This window comes from Lucilia sericata, unplaced genomic scaffold, assembly GCF_015586225.1.
Source record: "Lucilia sericata isolate MDLA Ls3-8-SP2 unplaced genomic scaffold, ASM1558622v1 Contig000023F_arrow, whole genome shotgun sequence".
NCBI lineage: Eukaryota > Metazoa > Arthropoda > Insecta > Diptera > Calliphoridae > Lucilia > Lucilia sericata.
The window spans coordinates 794,287-818,626 of record NW_023994061.1 but is presented as its reverse complement, the minus strand read 5'-3'; the positions used below and the strand labels follow the sequence as shown (position 1 = coordinate 818,626).

At 32.2% G+C, this 24,340-nt stretch overlaps 1 protein-coding gene across 1 annotated transcript in view; it reads right to left on the bottom strand.

Moving 5' to 3' along the window:
* The window catches only part of LOC119609382, a 53,108-nt gene extending 29,392 nt beyond the window's left edge, over positions 1-23,716 (bottom strand). The window contains exons 1-3 of the mRNA XM_037964138.1: positions 22,631-23,716; positions 20,536-22,532; positions 18,500-20,445 (exon numbers count right to left, since the gene is read on the bottom strand). Coding sequence (XP_037820066.1) covers positions 18,500-20,445; positions 20,536-22,532; positions 22,631-23,716 — 5,029 coding nt within the window. The remainder of the gene's footprint in view (positions 1-18,499; positions 20,446-20,535; positions 22,533-22,630) is intronic.
* Between the last annotated feature and the right edge of the window lie 624 nt (positions 23,717-24,340).

The window sequence follows — 24,340 nt, the reverse complement described above, 5'->3', positions numbered from 1 at the left end:
TATTTTGTAAATTAAAGCTAAATCTAAAGATCCGTTATAATTGAAACAAAACATTTACAATTTTTCGTAATTTGTAAAAATGTATGTTTTGTAATGAATTTTTATCACTGACAATTAAATTCTATAGTCTTTAAAAGTCTATTTTTAAAAATTCCTTGTTTATTACAAACATTTCCCATTTGTTTCATTTAAGATTGCTCTCTTCCACATTATAATAATTATCTCTTTATACCCTCCACCACCATCAGTGGTGATAGAGGGTATATATAACTTTGTCATTCCGTGTGTAACACCAAGAAATATTCATCTGAGACCCAACAAAGTATATATTCTGGGTCCTTATGAAATTCTGAGTCGATTTAGCTATGTCCGTCTGTCCGTCCGTCCGTCCGTCCGTCCGTCTGTCTGTCTGTCTGTCTGTGTAAAACACGCTCACGTTAAAACGAAGCAATATAATTTAACCAAATTCACCCAAAATATTCATTATTATCCGGTACAGCTTGGTATTGAAAATGGGCAAAATCGGTACACATCGGGAAAAGTTATGAATCAAAATTTAAAACAACCTCGAAAAAAATAAGCATTTTTTACACATTCTAATGTAATTTTCTCCAAAACTATGCAAGATAATTCCATGAAAATCACCATACATTCGTTTCTACATAAGATCTTGATCCGTGCAGAAAATTTCCAGAATCGGTCCACAATTTCATATACCTCCCATACAAAAGTACATATTCCCGGAAAATGGGTTTTTCGTTAATAACTTCCATCACAATATCGATATCTTCACAAAATTTTACAAATTAAAATCTTATGTCAATAGAATTCTTTCAGAGAAAAATTTTCTGGATCGGTCCATAATTGGACATAGATCCCATACAAGGTCCCCTCCCGATAATCACTTAAACGCGCATAACTCATTACTAAATTAAGATATCCATATAAAATTTGGTATAAGTATTGCCCATATGCACAGAAATATTACTGTGAAATTGTTTTCCGATCGGTCCATAATTGGTCATAGCTCGCATACAAGGTCCCCTCCCGAAAATCACTTAAATGTGCATAACTCATTACTAAATAAAGATATCCATACAAAATTTGGTATAAGTATTGCCCATATGCATAGAAATATTACTGTGAAAGTTTTTTCCGATCGGTCCATAATTGGTCATAGCTCCCATACAAGGTGCCATCCCGAAAATCACTTAAACGCTCATAACTCATTACTAAATTAAGATATCCATATAAAATTTGGTATAAGTATTGCCCATATTCACAGAAATATTACTGTGAAAGTTTTTTCCGATCGGTCCATAATTGGTCATAGCTCCCATACAAGGTTCCCTCCCGAAAATCACATACACGCGCATAACTCATTACTAAATTAAGATATCCATATAAAATTTGGTACAATTATTGCTCTCGCATACAGAAATATTACTATGAAAGTCTTTTCCGATCGGTCCATAATTGGTCATAGCTCCCATATAAGGACCCCTCCCGAAAATCACTTAAACGCTCATAACTCATTACTAAATTAAGATATCCACATAAAATTTTTTTCCGATCGCTCCAAAATTGGTCATAGCTCCCATACAAGGTCCCATCCCGAAAATCACTTAAACGCGCATAAATCATTACTTAATTAAGATATCCATATAAAATTTGGTATAAAAATTGCCCACATGCATAGAAATATTACTATGAAAATTTTTTTTGATCGGTTCAAAATTGGTCATAGCTCCCATACAAGGTCCCCTCCCGAAAATCACATAAACGCACATAACTCATTACTAAATTAAGATATCCATATAAAATTTGGTATAAGTATTGCCCATATGCATAGAAATATTACTGTGAAATTTTTTTCCGATCGGTCCATAATTGGTCATAGCTCCCATACAAGGTCCCCTCCCGAAAATCACTTAATTACTCATAACTCATTACTAACTATAAAGTTTGGCAGAAGTATTGCTCATATACAGACAAATATTACTGTGAAATTGTTTTCCTATCGGTCCATAATTGATCATAGCTGCTATACAAGGTGCCTTTCAGAAAACACTTAAAGGCACATAACTCATTAGGAAATAGTGATACCCATAAAATATTTGGCATTAATACTATTTTTGTACACATAAATGTTGTTTCAACATTTTTTCACGATTAGTCCAACCTTGGTCATAGCTCCCATACAAGGTTCCCTCCCGAAAATCACTTAAACGCACATAATTCATTACCAAATATTGATATCATACATTTAGCAAAATTATTGCTCTTATATACATAAATTACACTATAAAATTGTTTTACGATCGGTCCATATTTGGTCATAGCTCTCATACTAGGTCCCCTCCAGAAAATCACTTAAATGCACAATATTCATTACCAAATAATGATATAGATACAGAATTTTAAAATTTTGTTTTTATATATAATTCGTCATAGCTCTCATACAAGGTCCTTTTACGAAAATCTCTTAAACGCACATTACTCATTACCAAATAAAGCTATTGATACAAAATTTGCCACAAATATTAGTTTTGTATACAAAAATTCTATTTCAAGATTTCTCACGTTCCCTTCCGAAAATCACTTAAACACACATTACTTATTACTAAATTACGATATAGATATAAAATTTTACTGAAATATAGCTTTTATGTACAGAAATTTAGCTTAAAGAATTTTTTACGATCGGACTATAATTGGTCATATCTAGGTCCTGCCCCTGAAAGCACTTTAACCGTATTTAACTAGTTGCATTAGCAATTTGTGTAGATTATTTATGTATTTTGAAAATCCTTTAATTTTCACACACATGCATACATGCAAATTACTAAATATCGCTAAGCGCTATAAAAATATAAAGAAAATTGCGTTTGTAATGTTCAATAAATCTTGGAATTGTAATAGATTTAAGCTGTTTAAATCTTCGGATTTTTCAATTTAAGACATGAGATAACTTATTTCTACAAATATTTGACCAATTAGAAAAGTCTTAATATAAAAGTAGCTGGTGGAGGGTATTTAAGATTCGGCTCAGCCGAATTTAGCACTCTAACTTGTTTATTTTATTCTCGTCAATGATATTATCATTCTATGTAAAATCCCTGCCAGCAATTTGTTAGTTAACTGTGAAAATAACTTACCCCCATTATCTCAATATCTGATTATATTTTATCGTAAGGTTAAATTGACAGTTTTCGTATAAAAATTATTTTTACCGGCAGAATGTCTACCGGTTAAACGATAACCGGAGTTGGTGTTAACGGGGGTTAAAGTGCCTATTAGAACTATAAGTCAGTTATTTCCACAGTCAGCTACCAAAATGCTGGCAGGGTTTTTATATGGAATGATAATATCATTGACGAGAGTAAAATAAAAGAGAGCGAGCAAAACTTTAATGTAATAAATAGGAAGAGAGGAGCAAAATAAACGACACAATGAATAACAACCCTACAATGGGTCAACAAAAAATTAAAAATTGTCGATATGTATATTCAAATTTTAGACAATTAAAGAAAGATACAAGCATAATGTTACTGTAGTGTAAAACAAACGTATTGTACACCTACAAATTTACGATTTCTTGTGTAATAACTCAAAGGAAAATAAATGTTATTGGCATTGATTAAACTTCGACATTTAATTTAGAATATTTTTACAATATGTAATAATGCTGTAACAGATGCCAATTTGTTGTTATATACATAAGTAATATTTGCATATTTTAATTTTTAACAAGTTAGAGTGCTATATTCGGTTATGCCGAATCTTAAATACCCTCCACCAGCAAGGTACTTTTTATTGAAACCCATTTAACTATCTAATTTTTACATAACTTGGCAAAATTTTTGTTTCCTTATTGAGGGTACTAACATTTCAATATCATGATTTATCTGTACACAGAACATAATCATTTTGAATTTTATCAGTATTAAGTGATTTTCAGAAGTATACCTTATATGGGAGTTAAGACAACCTATGGACCGATCCGGAAGAAAAAATCCGTAGAATGATTTATATATACAAAATACACATTTATGTCGAATTTTATCCTGATAACTTTGATTGTTAATGTGCATTTGAGTAATTTTCGGAAATGGTCCTTATATGGGAGTTGTGACCAATTATCAACCGATAAGGAAAAAATTTCGTATAATGATTTATATGCCAAAAAATTCAAGTCGAATTTTACTACAATAGATATATTAATTAATGAAATATGTGCGTTTAGGTGATTTTCGGAAGTGGACTTTATATGTATAGGAGCTATTACCTTACACAAAACATATTTGTGTCGAATTTTATCAAGATATCTTTATTTGATAATGAAATATGTGCGTTTAAGGAAGGAGCTATTACCATATATGGAACAATCCGCAAAAAAATTGGTAGAATGATTTATATGCTCACAAAACATATTCCAGTCGTACTTTATTCAGATAGCTTTATTATTTAAAGAAAAAATTTCGTAGAGTGATGCATATTAAGGCAAAACATATTTGTGTCGAATTTTATCAAGATACTTTATTTGACAATGAAATATGTGCGTTTAAGTAATTTTCGGAAGTGGGACTTATATGGGAGCTATGACCAATAATGAACCGATCCGGGGAAAAAGTGGTAGAATGATTTATATGTACACAAAACATATTCAAGTCGAATTTTATCCTTATAGCTTTAGAATTTAATTAAATATATTCGTTTAAGTGATTTTCGCAAGTGGACCTTATATGGGAGCTATGACCAATTATGAGCCTATCCGGAAAAAATTTCGTAGAGTGACTCATATAAAGAAAAAAAATATTTGTGTCGAATTTTATCACGATAGCTTTATTTGACAATGTGATTTCGGAAGTATGGTAGCTATGACCAATAATGGACCAATCCGTAAAAAATTTGGTGAAATGATTTGAATGTACACAAAAAGTATTTTTGCCAAATTTTATCCCAATTTATCAATGAAATATATGTTTTTAAGTGATTTTCGGAAGTGGACCTTATATGGGAGCTATGACCAATTATGGGCCTATCCGGAAAAAATGTAGTAATGTAGTGTAGTAGTATTTATACGAAATATATTTATGCCGAATTTTATCACGATAGCTTTATTTAACAATGAAATATGTATTTTTAAGTGATTTTCGGAAGTGGGGTTATATGGGAGCTATGACCAATAATGGACCGATCCGTAAAAAAATTTGTAAAATGATTTGTATTCATACAAAACATATTTGTGTCGAATTTTATCCCGATAGCTTTATAATTCAATGAAATATATGCGTTTAAGTGATTTTCGGAAGGGGACTTTATATGGGAGCTATGACCAAGTATGGACCTATCCGGAAAAAATTTCGTAGATTGATTTATATTTATACTAAACATATTTGTGTTGAATTTCATCAAGATAGCTTTATATGACAATGAAATATGAGCTTCAAAATGATTTTCGGAAGTGGGCCTTATATGGGAGCTATGACCAATAATGGACCGATCCGTAAAAAATTTGGTAGAATAATTTGTTTGTACACAAAACATATTTAACTCGAATTTTATCACAATAGCTTTATTCATCAATGAAATATGTGCGTTTAGCTGATCTTCGGAAGTGTAACATGTATGGGAGCTATGGCCAATTGTGAACCGACTGAGATCTGCGTTAACAGTATGATTTCTGTTCATATTATATTTGCATGTACAAAATTTTGTGTTGATACCGATATATTTGAGGGAGTTATTAACGATAAACTAATTTCCGGGAATATATACCTTTGTATGGGGGCTATGGGAAATATTGGATCGATTCTAAAGATTTTCAACATAATTGATCACTGCCATGAAAAAATAATGTGTGACAAAATTCATCGAAATAGCTTTGGTAGTTTCTGAGAAAACTTCAAAAGAATTATGAAAAAAACCTAATTTTTTTCGAGGTAGTCTGAAATTTTTACTCATAACTTTTTACGTTGTGAACCGATTTTGCTGATTTTCAATACCAAACTGCTTAGGATAATAATAAATATTTTGGGTGAATTTGGTTGATTTCCTTTGCTTAGTTTTAACGTGAGCGTGTTTTACACAGACAGACAGACAGACGGACAGACGGACATAGCTAAATCGACTCAGAATTTCATGAGGACCCAGAATATATATACTTTGTTGGGTCTTAGATGAATATTTCTTGGTGTTACACACGGAACGACAAACTTATATATACCCTCTATCACCACTGATGGTGGTGGAGGGTATAACAATATTGGTCTCCTTATTTTTATACCCTCCACCACCATCAGTGGTGATAGAGGGTATATATAAGTTTGTCATTCCGTGTGTAACACCAAGAAATATTCGTCTGAGACTCAACAAAGTATATATATTCTGGGTCCCTATGAAATTCTGAGTCGATTTAGCTATGTCCGTCTGTCCGTCTGTCTGTCTGTCTGTCTGTCTGTCTGTCTGTCTGTCTGTCTGGTTAAAACACGCTCACGTTAAAACTAAGCAAAAGAAATCAGCCAAATTCACTAAGAATATTCATTATTGTCCTAAGCAGTTTGGTATTGAAAATCAGCAAAATCGGTTCACAACGTAAAAAGTTATAGATAAAAATTTCAGACTACCTCGAAAAAAATTACGGTTTTTTCACAATTCTTTTGAAGTTTTCTCGGAAACTACCAAAGATATTTCGATGAATTTTGTCACACATTATTTTTTCAGGGCAGTAATCAATTATGTTCAAAATCTTCACAATCGATCGAATATTTCCCATAGCCCCCATACAAAGGTATATATTCCCGGAAATTAGTTTATCGTTAATAACTCCCTCAAACATATCGGTATCAACACAAAATTTTGAACATGCAAATATAATATGAATAGAAATCATACTATCGACGCAGATCTCAGTCGGTCCACAATTGGTCATAGCTCTCATATAAGGTCCACTTCCGAAAATCACCTAAACGCACATATTTCTTTGATGAGTAAAGCTATTGTGATAAAAGTCGAGTTAAATGTATACATACAAATCATTCTACCAAATTTTTTACGGATCGGTCCATTATTGGTCATAGCTCCCATATAAGGCCCACTTCCGGAAATCATTTAAAAGCTCATATATCATTGTCAAACAAAGCTATCTTGATAAAATTCGACACAAATATGTTTAGCCTAAATATGAATCACTCTACGAAATTTTTTCCGGATAGGCCAATAATTGGTCATAGCTCCCATATAAAGTCCACTTCCGAAAATCACTTAAACGCATATATTTTAATGAATTATAAAGCTATTGGAATAAAATTCGACACAAATATGTTTTGTATACATACAAATCATTTTACAATTTTTTTTACGGATCGGTCCATTATTGGTCATAGCTCCCATATAAGGCCCACTTCCGAAAATCACTTAAAAACACATATTTCATTGTCAAATAAAGCTATCGTGATAAAATTCGACATAAATAGATTTTGTCTAAATATGAATTACTCTACTAAATTTTTTCCGAATAGGCCCATAATTGGTCATAGCTCCCATATAAGGTCCACTTCCGAAAATCACTTAAACGCATATATTTCATTGAATTCTAAAGTTATCGGGATAAAATTCGACAAAAATATGTTTTGTGTACATTAAAATCATTTCACCAAATTTTTTACGGATCGGTTCATTATTGGTCATAGCTCCCATATAAGGCCCACTTCCGAAAATCACTTAAAAGCACATATTTCATTGTCAAATAAAGCTATCTTCATAAAATTCGACACAAATATGTTTTGTCTTTATATGAGTCACTCTACGAAATTTTTTCAGGATAGGCTCATAATAGGTCATAGCTCCCATATAAGGTCTACTTCCGAAAATCAATTAAACGATTATATTTCATTAAATTCTAAAGCTATAAGGATAAAATTCGACTTGAATATGTAATGTGTACATATAAATCATTCTACCACTTTTTCCCCGGATCGGTCCATTATTAGTGATAGCTCCCATATAATCGCACATATTTCATTGTTAAATAAAGTTATCTTGATAAAATTCGACACAAATATGTATTGTCTTTATATGAATCACTCTACGAAATTTTTTTTCGGATAGGCTCCCATAGAGGGTCCACATACGAAAATCAATTAAACCCATATGTTTCTTTGAATAATAAGGCTATCGGTATGAAGTACGACTTGAATATGTTTTGTGAGCATATAAATCATTCTACCAAATTTTTTCCGGATTGATCCATATATTGTAGTAGCTCCTATATAAGGTCCACTTCAAAAAAATCACTTAAACGCACATTATCAAATAAAGGTATCTTGATAAAATTCGACACAAATTTGTTTTGTGTAAGGTCATAGCTCCTATACATATAAAGTCCACTTCCGAAAATCACCTAAACGCAAATATTTCATTAATTAATAAATCTATTGTAGTAATCATTATACTAAATCATTATACTAAATTTTTTCTTTATCGGTTGATAATTGGTCACAACTCCGAAAATTACTCAAATGCACTTGATAATCAAAGTTATCGGGATAAAATTCGACATAAATGTTTATTTTGTATATATAAATCATTCTACGGATTTTTTTCTTCCGGATCGGTCCATAGGTTGTCTTAGCTCCCATATAAGGTATACTTCTGAAAATCACTTAATACCACTTAATTCGTAATTAAATGATTATATCCGCATAAAATTCAAAATTAGTATGTTCTGTGTACAGATATATCATTATATTAAAATGTTTTCAAACTGGCCTATTAATATACATTTTTCTCGACCTAATTAAAATTAGTTTGACATATGCATAAATGTTAGTACCCTCAATAAGGAAACAAAAATTTCGCCAAGTTATCTAAAAATTAGATAGTTAAATGGGTCTCAATGAAAAGTAGCTTGCTGGTGGAGGGTATTTAAGATTCGGCAGAGCCGAATATAGCACTCTAACTTGTTTAGTTTATAGTGTATAATCTTCCTTAAATAAAAATTTGAATTATGAAATACAAATTTAATTGATTTTTTTAAAGTTTGTACAGTTTTGTCCGACATTGTATAGCAAATAAGTTTTTGTAAAAAAATTGGAGAATAAGAAAATCTATGTTGTTTATGGCGTAAACAGACTCTTTCTGGAACTATTTAATATGAAGGCCATATACTTGGAATTTTAATATTATAACGGCTTTAAATTTAGGATCCCATAAATTAATATTTTATTTGTGCATATGGTTTTGTGTTAAACGGATCGTTACAAAAGTTAAAAAAATGAGTGACTGAGAATTTTATTGTGATAGCGATGATAGTTTAACTGATTGTACATATTTCCCAACTCCTTCAAAAAGAAAATCAAATATTTTGAAAGGTGCTCCTGCCAAAAAAAGAATACTATTGCAAAATGAAATGTAAGTATTAATAAACATAAGTTGTGAAAGAAAAATCCTACAAAACAATATATTTTCAAACCTCTACATTTTATTAAAACATTTCATCCCATTTACAAATATCTAAATATTAGATCTGAAGATTCTGATGTCCCTTCAGTGACAATGAATACAAGCTCGTCTAATGAAGATCAATAAGTAGTTTAAAAGGAACATGTCGATTATTATTTGACAAATTTTTTAAAGTTGTGGAAACGGTAAGGTTTGTTGGAAACCAAATAGGTTCCTCAACTTAATATCTTTCAATTTTAGAGAAATGATACAGCCCATTTGAAAAAGATGGGAGGTATTATTGCTGAATGCAATGTTTGCTTCTCTAAGATAAAAGGATCGTTACGTGTAAATTCAAACTTCTGGGGCCATTTACAAAGGCAGCATCCCTCTCAATATGTAACATTTCAAAGTGAAAAAATAATAGCCAAGAAGTTTGCAAGACAATAACATTTGACCAACGCGTGCTGGATTTTGTAGCAAACGCATATAGCCCTCTAGGTATAGTTGACAGCCCGTTTTTCAAAAATTTGTTCGTAGGCACAAACCGTATCGTGAAAAGTAGACGAGCGATGACTACACTTTTAAAAGCAAAAAGTGTTAGATTCCAAAAAACAATGAGTCAGATGCTGGATAGTGTTCCATATTATTGCACTACCACCGATATATGGTCCGCTCAGAAAAGGTCATTTTTAGGTTACACAATACATTGGATAGACGAACGCTCATTTAAAAGAGTGTCCAAAGTTTTGGCATGTCGTCGATTTCATAGTCATACTGCAGAAAATATTGCCAGAATAATTAGCAATATTCACGATGACTTTCAAAAAGACATTTCAAAATTAGTGGCAACAATAACGGACAATGCATCAAATTTTTGTAAGGCGTTTAGGGAATTCGGTGTTACAAGTAATATATAAATTATATTAGAAGTAAGCCATTCCATTGATCTTGCATATACAATTCTTTTTCTAGTTGACAACGATCAGGAAGAAGATAATGATATTGATGATGAGTACGATTTTGAGGAAACTATTGTCTATGGTGTCGAAGAAGGGATTCATGTTTATGAAATAAATACCTTGCTTCCGAAACATTTTCGATGTGCTAGTCACACATTAAATCTTTTGTGTAATGCTGATTTTTCAAAAATTATTAAGCAAACTGAGTGCTTATTTTCACGACACACGCAGGTTATTAAAAAGTAAGAACTATTTATTTTTTAAAAATTTTAACGGTTATTATACCCTCCACCACCATCAGTGGTGATAGAGGGTATATATAAGTTTGTCATTCCGTGTGTAACACCAAGAAATATTCGTCTGAGACTCAACAAAGTATATATATTCTGGGTCCCTATGAAATTCTGAGTCGATTTAGCTATGTCCGTCTGTCCGTCTGTCTGTCTGTCTGGTTAAAACACGCTCACGTTAAAACTAAGCAAAAGAAATCAGCCAAATTCACTAAGAATATTCATTATTGTCCTAAGCAGTTTGGTATTGAAAATCAGCAAAATCGGTTCACAACGTAAAAAGTTATAGATAAAAATTTCAGACTACCTCGAAAAAAATTACGGTTTTTTCACAATTCTTTTGAAGTTTTCTCGGAAACTACCAAAGATATTTCGATGAATTTTGTCACACATTATTTTTTCAGGGCAGTAATCAATTATGTTCAAAATCTTCACAATCGATCGAATATTTCCCATAGCCCCCATACAAAGGTATATATTCCCGGAAATTAGTTTATCGTTAATAACTCCCTCAAACATATCGGTATCAACACAAAATTTTGAACATGCAAATATAATATGAATAGAAATCATACTATCGACGCAGATCTCAGTCGGTCCACAATTGGTCATAGCTCTCATATAAGGTCCACTTCCGAAAATCACCTAAACGCACATATTTCTTTGATGAGTAAAGCTATTGTGATAAAAGTCGAGTTAAATGTATACATACAAATCATTCTACCAAATTTTTTACGGATCGGTCCATTATTGGTCATAGCTCCCATATAAGGCCCACTTCCGGAAATCATTTAAAAGCTCATATATCATTGTCAAACAAAGCTATCTTGATAAAATTCGACACAAATATGTTTAGCCTAAATATGAATCACTCTACGAAATTTTTTCCGGATAGGCCAATAATTGGTCATAGCTCCCATATAAAGTCCACTTCCGAAAATCACTTAAACGCATATATTTTAATGAATTATAAAGCTATTGGAATAAAATTCGACACAAATATGTTTTGTATACATACAAATCATTTTACAATTTTTTTTACGGATCGGTCCATTATTGGTCATAGCTCCCATATAAGGCCCACTTCCGAAAATCACTTAAAAACACATATTTCATTGTCAAATAAAGCTATCGTGATAAAATTCGACATAAATAGATTTTGTCTAAATATGAATTACTCTACTAAATTTTTTCCGAATAGGCCCATAATTGGTCATAGCTCCCATATAAGGTCCACTTCCGAAAATCACTTAAACGCATATATTTCATTGAATTCTAAAGTTATCGGGATAAAATTCGACAAAAATATGTTTTGTGTACATTAAAATCATTTCACCAAATTTTTTACGGATCGGTTCATTATTGGTCATAGCTCCCATATAAGGCCCACTTCCGAAAATCACTTAAAAGCACATATTTCATTGTCAAATAAAGCTATCTTCATAAAATTCGACACAAATATGTTTTGTCTTTATATGAGTCACTCTACGAAATTTTTTCAGGATAGGCTCATAATAGGTCATAGCTCCCATATAAGGTCTACTTCCGAAAATCAATTAAACGATTATATTTCATTAAATTCTAAAGCTATAAGGATAAAATTCGACTTGAATATGTAATGTGTACATATAAATCATTCTACCACTTTTTCCCCGGATCGGTCCATTATTAGTGATAGCTCCCATATAATCGCACATATTTCATTGTTAAATAAAGTTATCTTGATAAAATTCGACACAAATATGTATTGTCTTTATATGAATCACTCTACGAAATTTTTTTTCGGATAGGCTCCCATAGAGGGTCCACATACGAAAATCAATTAAACCCATATGTTTCTTTGAATAATAAGGCTATCGGTATGAAGTACGACTTGAATATGTTTTGTGAGCATATAAATCATTCTACCAAATTTTTTCCGGATTGATCCATATATTGTAGTAGCTCCTATATAAGGTCCACTTCAAAAAAATCACTTAAACGCACATTATCAAATAAAGGTATCTTGATAAAATTCGACACAAATTTGTTTTGTGTAAGGTCATAGCTCCTATACATATAAAGTCCACTTCCGAAAATCACCTAAACGCAAATATTTCATTAATTAATAAATCTATTGTAGTAATCATTATACTAAATCATTATACTAAATTTTTTCTTTATCGGTTGATAATTGGTCACAACTCCGAAAATTACTCAAATGCACTTGATAATCAAAGTTATCGGGATAAAATTCGACATAAATGTTTATTTTGTATATATAAATCATTCTACGGATTTTTTTCTTCCGGATCGGTCCATAGGTTGTCTTAGCTCCCATATAAGGTATACTTCTGAAAATCACTTAATACCACTTAATTCGTAATTAAATGATTATATCCGCATAAAATTCAAAATTAGTATGTTCTGTGTACAGATATATCATTATATTAAAATGTTTTCAAACTGGCCTATTAATATACATTTTTCTCGACCTAATTAAAATTAGTTTGACATATGCATAAATGTTAGTACCCTCAATAAGGAAACAAAAATTTCGCCAAGTTATCTAAAAATTAGATAGTTAAATGGGTCTCAATGAAAAGTAGCTTGCTGGTGGAGGGTATTTAAGATTCGGCAGAGCCGAATATAGCACTCTAACTTGTTTTAATTTAATGTTAATGCAAAATAAATGCAAATCGCCCAGGTCTGCTTCTTGCATTCTTAATTTCACACGCTTGTATGCTTACACATGTATAAAAAACGATAAAAACCTGTAAGATAACATATTTTTTATTCTCTGCCGATGTAGGCTTAAAAGTTATTTTCTGAGAGCAACCTTTTATGGGGGGTAGGGTCAATTATGTACCGATCCACATAAAATTTAGCAGAGATGTTTTAGTTTTTATGAAAATTGTTCATATCGATTTCTGTTGCTATACTGACATTTTGAAGCAGATAATGATCGTTATAGTAATTTTTTGAAGGTGTTCTTATATGGGGAGTAAGGTCAATTATGGACCAATCCTCATAAAATTAAGTAGTGAGATTGTGGTTTATATTAAACTAGTATGTTTGGAATTTCATTGCTGTTTTTTTGTTTTTAAGCCAGTTATGACTGCTTAATCTATTTTTCAGGTGGCCACTTGTATGGAGGCTATGCGAAAACATGGACCGATATGGACCATTTTCAAAACAAACTGCATCGATACAAAATATTTATGCATAATTTCATCTCCCTACATCTATTCCCTCAGGATCTATCGTGCTTTCAATAGACAAACGGACAGACAGGCGGATAATGCAAGATCGTCACAGAATTTATTAAGGACCTAGAATATATGTATATACTTTTGTCGACCTACGTCCAATATTTCGATGTGTTATATGTTTTATCGCAATTAATATATAATCAAAAAATTTGTGACTGTTTAAACCTAATTACTCAGTATCATCGACAAAGGTTCAAAACACCCGTAATTTACGCTAATGCCTATTTACTTGGTTGACAAGACTGGTATAATCCAAAATTTTGGTTTTTTGAACTGAGTTCTAACATTTTTACGTTAAAACTGAAACTCATGTTTTCACGAATATTAGACATATACATATGGGGGCTAGCTGGAATAATGTTCCTATGTCGAAAAAGACGTTTTGTCCAAATTTCATTAAAATATCTTGAAAATTGCCTTTACATTGCGCACATGGTACAGGTTGGACTGCCAACCGGAAAGACCGACGAACATATTTTAATCGACTCAGAAATTGATTCTGAGCAGATCGGTATACTTTAAGGTGGCTGTATGACCAACATTTTTGTGCGTTACAAACATCAGCCTAAAAGTGTAGGGTAGTATAAAAATAAACTACGAAAGGATAAAGACACTTAAAATCGTAAAGGTTAGAACTCAGTGATATATAGAACAAAAAATTACACCAACAAATTAAAGAATGAAACATGATGTCGAATATTATTATTATGAAAAAAGGAAAATAAAACAAGTAAGAAATTATAGTCGGGCGAGGCCGACCATATAATACCCTACACCTTTGACAAAAATATAATGTGATTTAGTTGCCATAATAAAGCATTTAAGTTGAATTGTACCTTGCCTTAGATATACATACTTAAGCCGTTTATTGTTGAATAAAATTGTGGACGTAAAATTGTGGGCTGGGGTCATATGAGAACCTATTATTATGGAATTCGTGGGGGTCATCAAGTCTTGTATACAACTTGGTTATTGCAGCTTTTTGTCGAGATATGAGTATATTAAACATAATTATGAACTTAAAAGCGAAATAATGGACCGATGTGAACCATTTTCAACAGGCTTCATCTACGGTACCATAAAAGATCATGTGACAAATTTCAATGAATTATCTTCAAAATTGCGACCTGTAGTTTGATTACAAGTTTTAAAAGCCCTATTCGGGGGTTCAGTTGTATGGGGGCTAGGTGAAATAATGGACCGATGTTAACCATTTTCAATAGGCTTCGTCTACGGTACCATAAAAGATCATGTGCCAAATTTCATTGAATTATCTTCAAAATTGCGACCTGTAGTTTGATTACAAGTTTCAAAAGCCCTATTCGAGAGGTTCAGTTGTATGGGGGCTAGGTGAAATAATGGACCGATGTAAACCATTTTCAACAGGCTTCATCTACGGTACCATAAAAGATCATGTGCCAAATTTCATTGAATTATCTTCAAAATTGCGACCTGTAGTTTGATTACAAGTTTTAAAAGCCCTATTCGGGGGTTCAGTTGTATGGGGGCTAGGTGAAATAATGGACCGATGTTAACCATTTTCAATACGCTTCGTCTACGGTACCATAAAAGATCATGTGCTAAATTTCATTGAATTATCTCCGAAATTGCGACCTGTAGTTTGATTACAAATTTTAAAAGCCCTATTCGAGGGGTTCAGTTGTATGGGGGCTAGGTGAAATAATGGACCGATGTTAACCATATTCAATAGGCTTCGTCCCTGGGACAATAGAAGATCATGTACCAAATTTCATTGAATTATCTTCAAAATTGCGACCTGTAGTTTGATTACAAATTTTAAAAGCCCTATTCGAGGGGTTCAGTTGTATGGGGGCTAGGTGAAATAATGGACCGATGTTAACCATTTTCAATAGGCTTCGTCTACGGTACCATAAAAGATCATGTGCTAAATTTCATTGAATTATCTCCGAAATTGCGACCTGTAGTTTGATTACAAGTTTTAAAAGCCCTATTCGAGGGGTTCAGTTGTATGGGGGCTAGGTGAAATAATGGACCGATCTTAACCATTTTCAATAGGCTTCGTCCCTGGGACAATAGAAGATCATGTACCAAATTTCATTGAATTATCTTCAAAATTGCGACCTGTAGTTTGATTACAAGGTTTACATGGACGGACGGACGGACGGACGGACGGACGGACAGACGGACGGACAGACGGACGGACAGACGGACGGACAGACGGACGGACATAGCTAAATCGACTCAGAAAATGATTCTGAGCCGATTGGTATACTTTAAGGTGGGTGTAGGACCAATATTATTGTGCGTTACAAACATCAGCACAAACCCAATATACCCTCCCCACTAAAGTGGTGTAGGGTATAAAAATGCATTCTTCCGCAACAAAAAATATGTTAAATGTTTTTATGTTTAAAAAAATCACAAACGTACAAATGAGGGATATACGGTATACAGTAAAACCTTTCATTTGGCATGTAGCACCATTTATTTCACTGACTAACAAAAGTTTTGTTAACTTTGTTAATAAAATATGCTCGTTTGTTTTCTTGTTCATTCATATTTCATTCTTTATGTTTAGTGGGTTTAATTTTGGGTCTAAATATGTTTTGTCTTTGTATCTGTGTGCATATCTTCACGTTTACATGTGTATATGTTAAGGTACCCGTATATACGTGCGTATGATAATGTGCTCGATTGAGTGTGGGTTTGTGTCTACTTGTATTTATGATTTAATAACTCACCTTTTTAACCCTCTGTTCTTGCCATTTCTAATTTAGCTTAATTTTATGTTCTTTTTCAAAAAATTACGACTATTTCCGTTTGTGTTGAGTGGATTACATGTGAATGCGTACTCTTGATATTTATAAATATTTAGATTTTTGGGTAATTTAACATGACATTAATTTAAATAAATGAAAATTCGTGTTTTAGTACAGTAACATTCAGGAAGTTTAATTTTTGGAGGTAATGAATATACAGACAAGCGCAGTTATTTTAATTATAAATTATTCACACATGAACAAAAGCAATTACAGGAAGTTAACATTTAGACCTTTTCGGAAATAACCAAAAGCTCTGAAAATGTAACAAATATTTTAAACAATGTATTACATTACTAAAAAAATTGTAGTAATTTGGAGTAGTATCATCATTTGAATGATGTGATAAGATAAAATTGGTATAATAACTGCCAATTGAATAATTTGTATTGTGAAAAAAAGTTCAAAAGTGTTAAGAAAAATTAATTTTGACTTGTTATAACATTAGAAGTATTTTTTCTAAATCATTACCAATTTAATTTATGAACAATGGAATATTAGTTATAAAATTTCTAATTAAATTTCAGAAAAATCTAATTATATTTCTTATTAGAAGCATTTTTTAAACAATTGGATTTATTAAATCCAAAATTTAGTTCTCCCTCTGTACGCCAGGTGGATAAAGCAAAAGGTTTTAATCGAGGCTAAACAAATTTCAAATCACAATGTCAGCAGCGGCCGACAGATGGAGTTATTTCAAAATTTAATATTAAATTTGTAAATTTTCCATAAAATTTGTAACAATTTGTTGCAAAAATTGGTATTTGCACTGAAATATCATGTTTGAAATATTTAAGTTACATGAATTTTGTTTATTTTCCTATTTTTATACATTTTAAAAAATATTTGCCATCTATTGGTGAATAGCAAAATAAAACAAATTAAATCATTTTTAAATTATTTTGGTTTTATTCTATGAATACAAAGCATTGCCATATTGAAATTAGCTAAATCCAACTATTTTTTTGGATTTAATAAATCCAATTTGGATTTACTTCTTTTAGCTGCAGAACCGCCATTGTTGCACTAAAATTAATTTTTCTTTGACCTTCTATTAGCATATACAGTGTATTTTCAGATTATGATGACCAAAACTAAATTTCAGCCTCCAAAGATAGTTTTTTTCTTGAAATAAAATAAATCCAGTGATTAAAAAAAGCCCCTATTATTGTTGTGTAGATTTGATCGTTTTCAAATCCCTTGGTTCAATCCAAAAAAAATAGACCTTTATTCAATTTAAAATTAATACAAAGTTCTTTATTGTTTGCTTTTCCTTTATTTACAATGAATATTTGTTACTTGTCTCATCAGCAGCTAAAAATTTACTAAAAAAAATCTGTATACATGTTTTCTTCATTTGATCTACATTCTCTACTGGAAAGTTGCAATAAAGAAGTTAACCTTGAATAATTTGTATTTTAATATGCAATAACGACAATAATATTACTTAATTCGTTGTTGTAATGCACCATCTACAAATGTGTGCTAACATTGTGTAGAGTGGATGCTTACGGTTGTTAAAGTTATTTTGTTGTTGTTAAAACTGATGAGACAATTTCCAAACAATGTATAAGAGAAATAATAATGGTAAACATTAGTGAGTAAATACTAAATACATATATTGCAAACATATGTACATACGTATTAAGAGAATAAGGAAGAGGAATAATAAAAATAATAAGATTAATTAACCCACTAAGGGCTAAACATACTCCCCCGCCATATGCTGGTTCAATTTATTGGTAATTTACATATTTTTGTAATAGCTCTTTTGTGTTGACCATCACTAGTTTTGACAACAACAACTCTAACCTTGTCATCTGGGCCCTTTATTGTCTCCACTATGCGACCTAGATGCCATTTCATTGGTGGTGAATTATCTTCTTTAACTAGTACCATATCATTCGGCTGTAAGTTTACAAACTGGGTAGTCCATTTACGTTTTCTTTGCAACTCATTCAGATACTCCCTTTGCCATCTTTGCCAAAAATGTTGCTGAGCCCATTGAATTTGTTGATATCGTTTAAGTGTTCCTGACACAAAATGTTCGACAGAAGGTTCTGGTACTGTTTGAGCTGTTCGACCGATGAGGAAATGTGAGGGAGTTATTGCGCGAAGGTCATCGGGATCACTGGACATTGGTGTAAGTGGTCTACTATTAACTATTGCTTCAGCTTGGCAACATACGGTTTGTAGTTCATCATACGAAAAGAGATAGGTGCCCACAGCTCTACGAAGAAAATATTTTGCTTGTTTTACTGCACTTTCCCACAAACCTCCAAAGTGTGGGGAACGGGGAGGTATAAATTTCCACTTTATACCTTGTTGGTTACAGTTCTCGCTGACGGCAGCTATGTGGTCCGATGATAGGAAATGTTGAAGTAATAATTTCAGTTCCTTATTTGCTCCAACGAAATTGGTAGCATTGTCTGAATATATGGTATTACATTTGCCTCTTCTGGCTATGAATCGTTTTAGAGCAGCTATGAATGCTATTGTGGTAAGATCCATTACAACCTCCATATGAATAGCCTTTGTTGTGAAGCAAATAAATACGGCAATGTATACCTTTGTTGGTTGCTTACCTCTTATACGATGAGTAATTGAAAACGGACCGCAATAGTCCACTCCGGTAATAGTAAATGGGTATGAAGGTTCGACTCTATCTCTAGGCAATGATCCCATTATTTGTTGACATATTTGGGGTCGACAACGATAACAAATAATGCAATTGTGTATGGTGTGGCGAATTGTGTTCCGAGCATCTATAATCCAAAAGCGATCACGAAGAAGACTGTTGAGTGTTTGAGTTCCAGCGTGCATGTGGATTCGATGATGGTGATTAATGAGTGTTCGAACAAATGGGTGATGATTAGGCAATACAATCGGGTGAATGGCATCGAAAGACAACGATGAATTCTGAAGACGACCGCCTACACGAATAAGACCATCTTTGATGAATGGTGAGAGTTGTACTAATTTTGATTGGTGATTTATAACGTTAGTTTTGGACAATGCCTTATATTCTTCAGAAAAGGATTCCACTTGAATAATAGTACAGATTTTTAATAATGCTTGATTTTCTTCATCAAGTGTGATATGACCCCTTTTAACTTCCTTTGTTTTTTTAACTAAAGCAATAAATCTATTCACATAGGCAAAAATTCTTAGAGTCTTTTTGTAATTATTGATGTATTTAAAATCGAAGAATATATTTGGTGATTGATTTACGATGAGAGTCGCAGCCTTAGTTTTTTCTTCAGGAATATCTTCATAATTGTGATGTGGTAATTGTGGCCAATTATTGCGTGTTTTTAGGAGAAATTCTGGGCCTTCAAACCATAATTTATTGTCTATGAGATCAGCAACTTTTACTCCTCTAGACACTAAGTCTGCTGGATTTTCTGCTGTTGGGCAATAGTGCCATTCAAAATTTGACGTAATATTTTTGATTTTTTGAACTCTGTTAGACACAAACTGGTTCCATTTTGCTGCATCTCCTTTTATCCATGATAGTGCAATTGAAGAGTCACTCCAGCAATGAATGTTATTAGGGGAAACATTTTTAATGTTGCATACCTCGTTAAGTAGCTCAGAGGATAGAAGTGCAGCTGATAGTTCAAGTCTGGGTAATGTAATTGGTTTAATCGGAGCAACACGTGATTTTGCACACAACAATGACGATGTACCATCTATTCTGGAAACAGCATATATGCATGCTCCTTAGGCCTTTGTACTTGCGTCAGCAAAGGCATGAATTTCAGTATCAGAATTTATTTGTACTAACCTTGGTATTTTAACTTCAGCTATTTGCGGCATTTGTTGACAAATATCTTCCCATTGTGTGGCAATCCATTGGGGTACGCTTTCATCCCATGAAAGTTTAAGTGTCCACATGTGTTGCATTAAAATTTTACAACTTACGATGATAGGATTTATCCAACCCAATGGATCAAAAAATGTGGCGATGTGGGATAAAATTTTACGTTTCGTTGTTTTTGTCCTTGATAATGGTATTTCGTAGTTAAAAAGAAAATTGTCTTCCTTTGGTGACCATTTTAAACCGAGTGCCTTTATGAACTCTGTGCCATGTATTTTTATTAATTGTTCTTTATCTGATGAACTAATATCTTTAATAATATCAGGAACATTTGATGCAAACTTTCGTAATGGAAATCCACCAATCTTTAACAGTTGAACAACTTGATTTTTTATTTCGATAACTTCCTCTATCGTATTAGCACCAGTCATTAGATTATCTACGTAGAAATCTTTAAGGGTAACTTCAGCACCTGTTGGAAAAACATCTACATTATCCTTAGCAAGTTGCTGTAAACACTTTGTAGCTAAAAATGTGGCACAGCTAGTGCCATATGTAATGGTTTGTAATTGATAAACATCCACTTCTTCCATCGATAAATTACGCCACAAAATACATTGAAACCTTAAATCATCTGGATTGACGAAGACCTGCCGAAACATTTTTTCAATGTCAGCCATTAAAACAAAACGATGTAAACGAAAACGAAATAAGAAGGTGAACAAGTCATCCTGCAGTGTAGGTCCAGTAAGAAGAATGTCATTTAGCGACAGACCATTAGAAGTTTGGCACGACGCATCGAATACGACTCGAAGTCGTGTTGTAGAACTGTCGTTTTTAATTACACAATGATGAGGAATATAATTTAACAATTTGGATGACACCTGTTTTCTTGGCAGTAATTTCATATGGTTCATTTCTATATATTCATTAATAAATGATGAATACTCATCATTAAGTTTTTTGTCACATTTTAATCGTTTTTCTAACAACAGAAATCTTTTAAGTGCGATATCATATGATTCCCCCAGTTTTTGAGCATTTGGTTTAAATGGAAATCTAACAACGAATTTGTTTGTTTGTGGACATCTATACGTTGTTTCTTCGAAATATCGCTCACAATCATTATTGTTTTCCTCCTTGTTTATTCTGTGGTGATCTTCAATTGTCCAAAATTTTTCTAAACAATCGTTTAATTTATCGAGAATTGTAGCACTAAATACGGAATTTTTTGGTGGTACTGATGGTGAGTGCGCTATCGATGATATTGCGCCTGCTACTATCCAACCCAAGGAGGTTTTTTGCAAAATAGGAAGATTATCTCGAAGTTTTATTTGACCTACCATAAGAAATTCATAAAAAATACTGGCACCAAGGAGTATATCAATTGAACCGGGCTGATTAAAATTGGGATCAGCTAATTTTATGTTTGTGGGAATATTCCAAGATTCTGTATTAATGTATTTTTGTGGCTGACATGTTGTTATTGAAGAAAGTATTATAGCATTAATAAAAGATATTTGAGGGTAATTCGTAGACTTAAGTGTAAGTGAACATTGGTAATATGCTTTAATCGAATTATCACCAATCCCTGAGATATCTAAATCAGTTTTTTGACGGGGTAAATGAAGATTTTGGGCAACTCTTTCAGTAATAAAATGTAATTGTGAGGCTGAGTCCAACAATGCTCTAGCCACCATTTTTTTTCCAGATGCAACAGACAATTCCACCAAAGCTGTAGCCAGAACGACATCACTTCTGCTTCTTGATACATTTAGTACAGTTGGAGTGTTACAATTTGAGTTACCTTCATTTGTGGTAACATTGTCGGCAGCAATTGGATTTTGTTTAGCCTTTTCTCTGTGTAGTAGAGTATGGTGGCTTACTCGACAGTGTTGACAACGATTACTCGAAGGACAATTGTTAGATATGTGGTTAGGGAATAAACAATTTAAACATAAACCCTTTCGTTTTACTAATTCATAACGAGAAATAGGATCCATATTCGTAAAAAATGAAGATTTGAAGGGGTTATGATAATCCGAACCTTCGCAAAGATTACAATATTGATCACCAGAAACGACGAATGAAGTTTGTTTTCTAGGTATGAATTGAGATGATCTGGATGTTGTGTTGGTTGCGATAATATCGAAGGATTGACATCTTCGTTCAAGAAAACGAAGATGTTTTCTTGAACATCTTCGTTTTCTTGATTTTTTTTATTTACCCATGTTGGTAAATAAAATGAGTCTGTACTATTTTGCTTAGCATTGTTAGAAACTTCTTCTTCCCATTTTGTTGCAACTTCTATATCTAACTTTAAGACAATTAATTGTAGTATTATGCCTTCTGAAATCTGATTTTTTGATGCAAATGATTGTAAAGCTCGAAGATTTCCATTAATACAGTCAACGAAGTTTCGTAATTGTATTACGTTTGGATTTGACATTCTTTGAATTTTAAATATTTCTTGAATATGAGAATTAAATATGTAACGTTTATTGTCATATCGTGATATAAGCAGATCTAAAGCCTTGCAGTAATTGTTTGCTGTAACTTCTAACGATTGAACTAGTTGAGACGCATCGCCGGTCAAACATGACTTTAAATATTGAAATTTTTCAACATTTGATAATTCATCATTTTTATCAACCATTACCGAAAACATGTTGAAGAAATTGAGCCACTGATTAAGTTGTCCATTAAACGATGGTAGCTCAAGTCTAGGAAGACTCACCTTAGCTCTCGATGATGAAGGTTCGTGTTGATTAATTTGAGTACTCGACAAGGGGTTAGTTGTAGTTTTGTGTAGCGACAATTTGTTAATGATTTTTGCTTTAGCTGCGCAAAATATATCCTCAAATTTGTCTCGAAAATCTTCCTCGATTTGTGACTCATCAATGTTTTCTAATTCTGATTGTATAGTCTCAAATTGTTTGTACTTTTGTTCGAGCAGTTCTAATTTAACCTCAAGTTCTGTGTATGACATCTCTTCAAAACATTGGCAACTGATATCTGTAACACGTTTTATAAGTCGATTGCGTTGCAAAATTTTTACACGAAACTTATTTATTGTTATATCAAATTCAGATGGAGTTTGCTCTAGTAAACTTTTATTAGTATTGTTAGGAGTATTATTATGAGACATTTTGTTATAATTTTTATCTATTCAAAACCTTTATTTTAAATCCGGGATCCGGTTCGAAGGACCTTATGTGTAGATTTGATCGTTTTCAAATCCCTTGGTTCAATCCAAAAAAAATAGACCTTTATTCAATTTAAAATTAATACAAAGTTCTTTATTGTTTGCTTTTCCTTTATTTACAATGAATATTTGTTACTTGTCTCATCAGCAGCTAAAAATTTACTAAAAAAAATCTGTATACATGTTTTCTTCATTTGATCTACATTCTCTACTGGAAAGTTGCAATAAAGAAGTTAACCTTGAATAATTTGTATTTTAATATGCAATAACGACAATAATATTACTTAATTCGTTGTTGTAATGCACCATCTACAAATGTGTGCTAACATTGTGTAGAGTGGATGCTTACGGTTGTTAAAGTTATTTTGTTGTTGTTAAAACTGATGAGACAATTTCCAAACAATGTATAAGAGAAATAATAATGGTAAACATTAGTGAGTAAATACTAAATACATATATTGCAAACATATGTACATACGTATTAAGAGAATAAGGAAGAGGAATAATAAAAATAATAAGATTAATTAACCCACTAAGGGCTAAACAATTGTATTTTAAATTATTTAA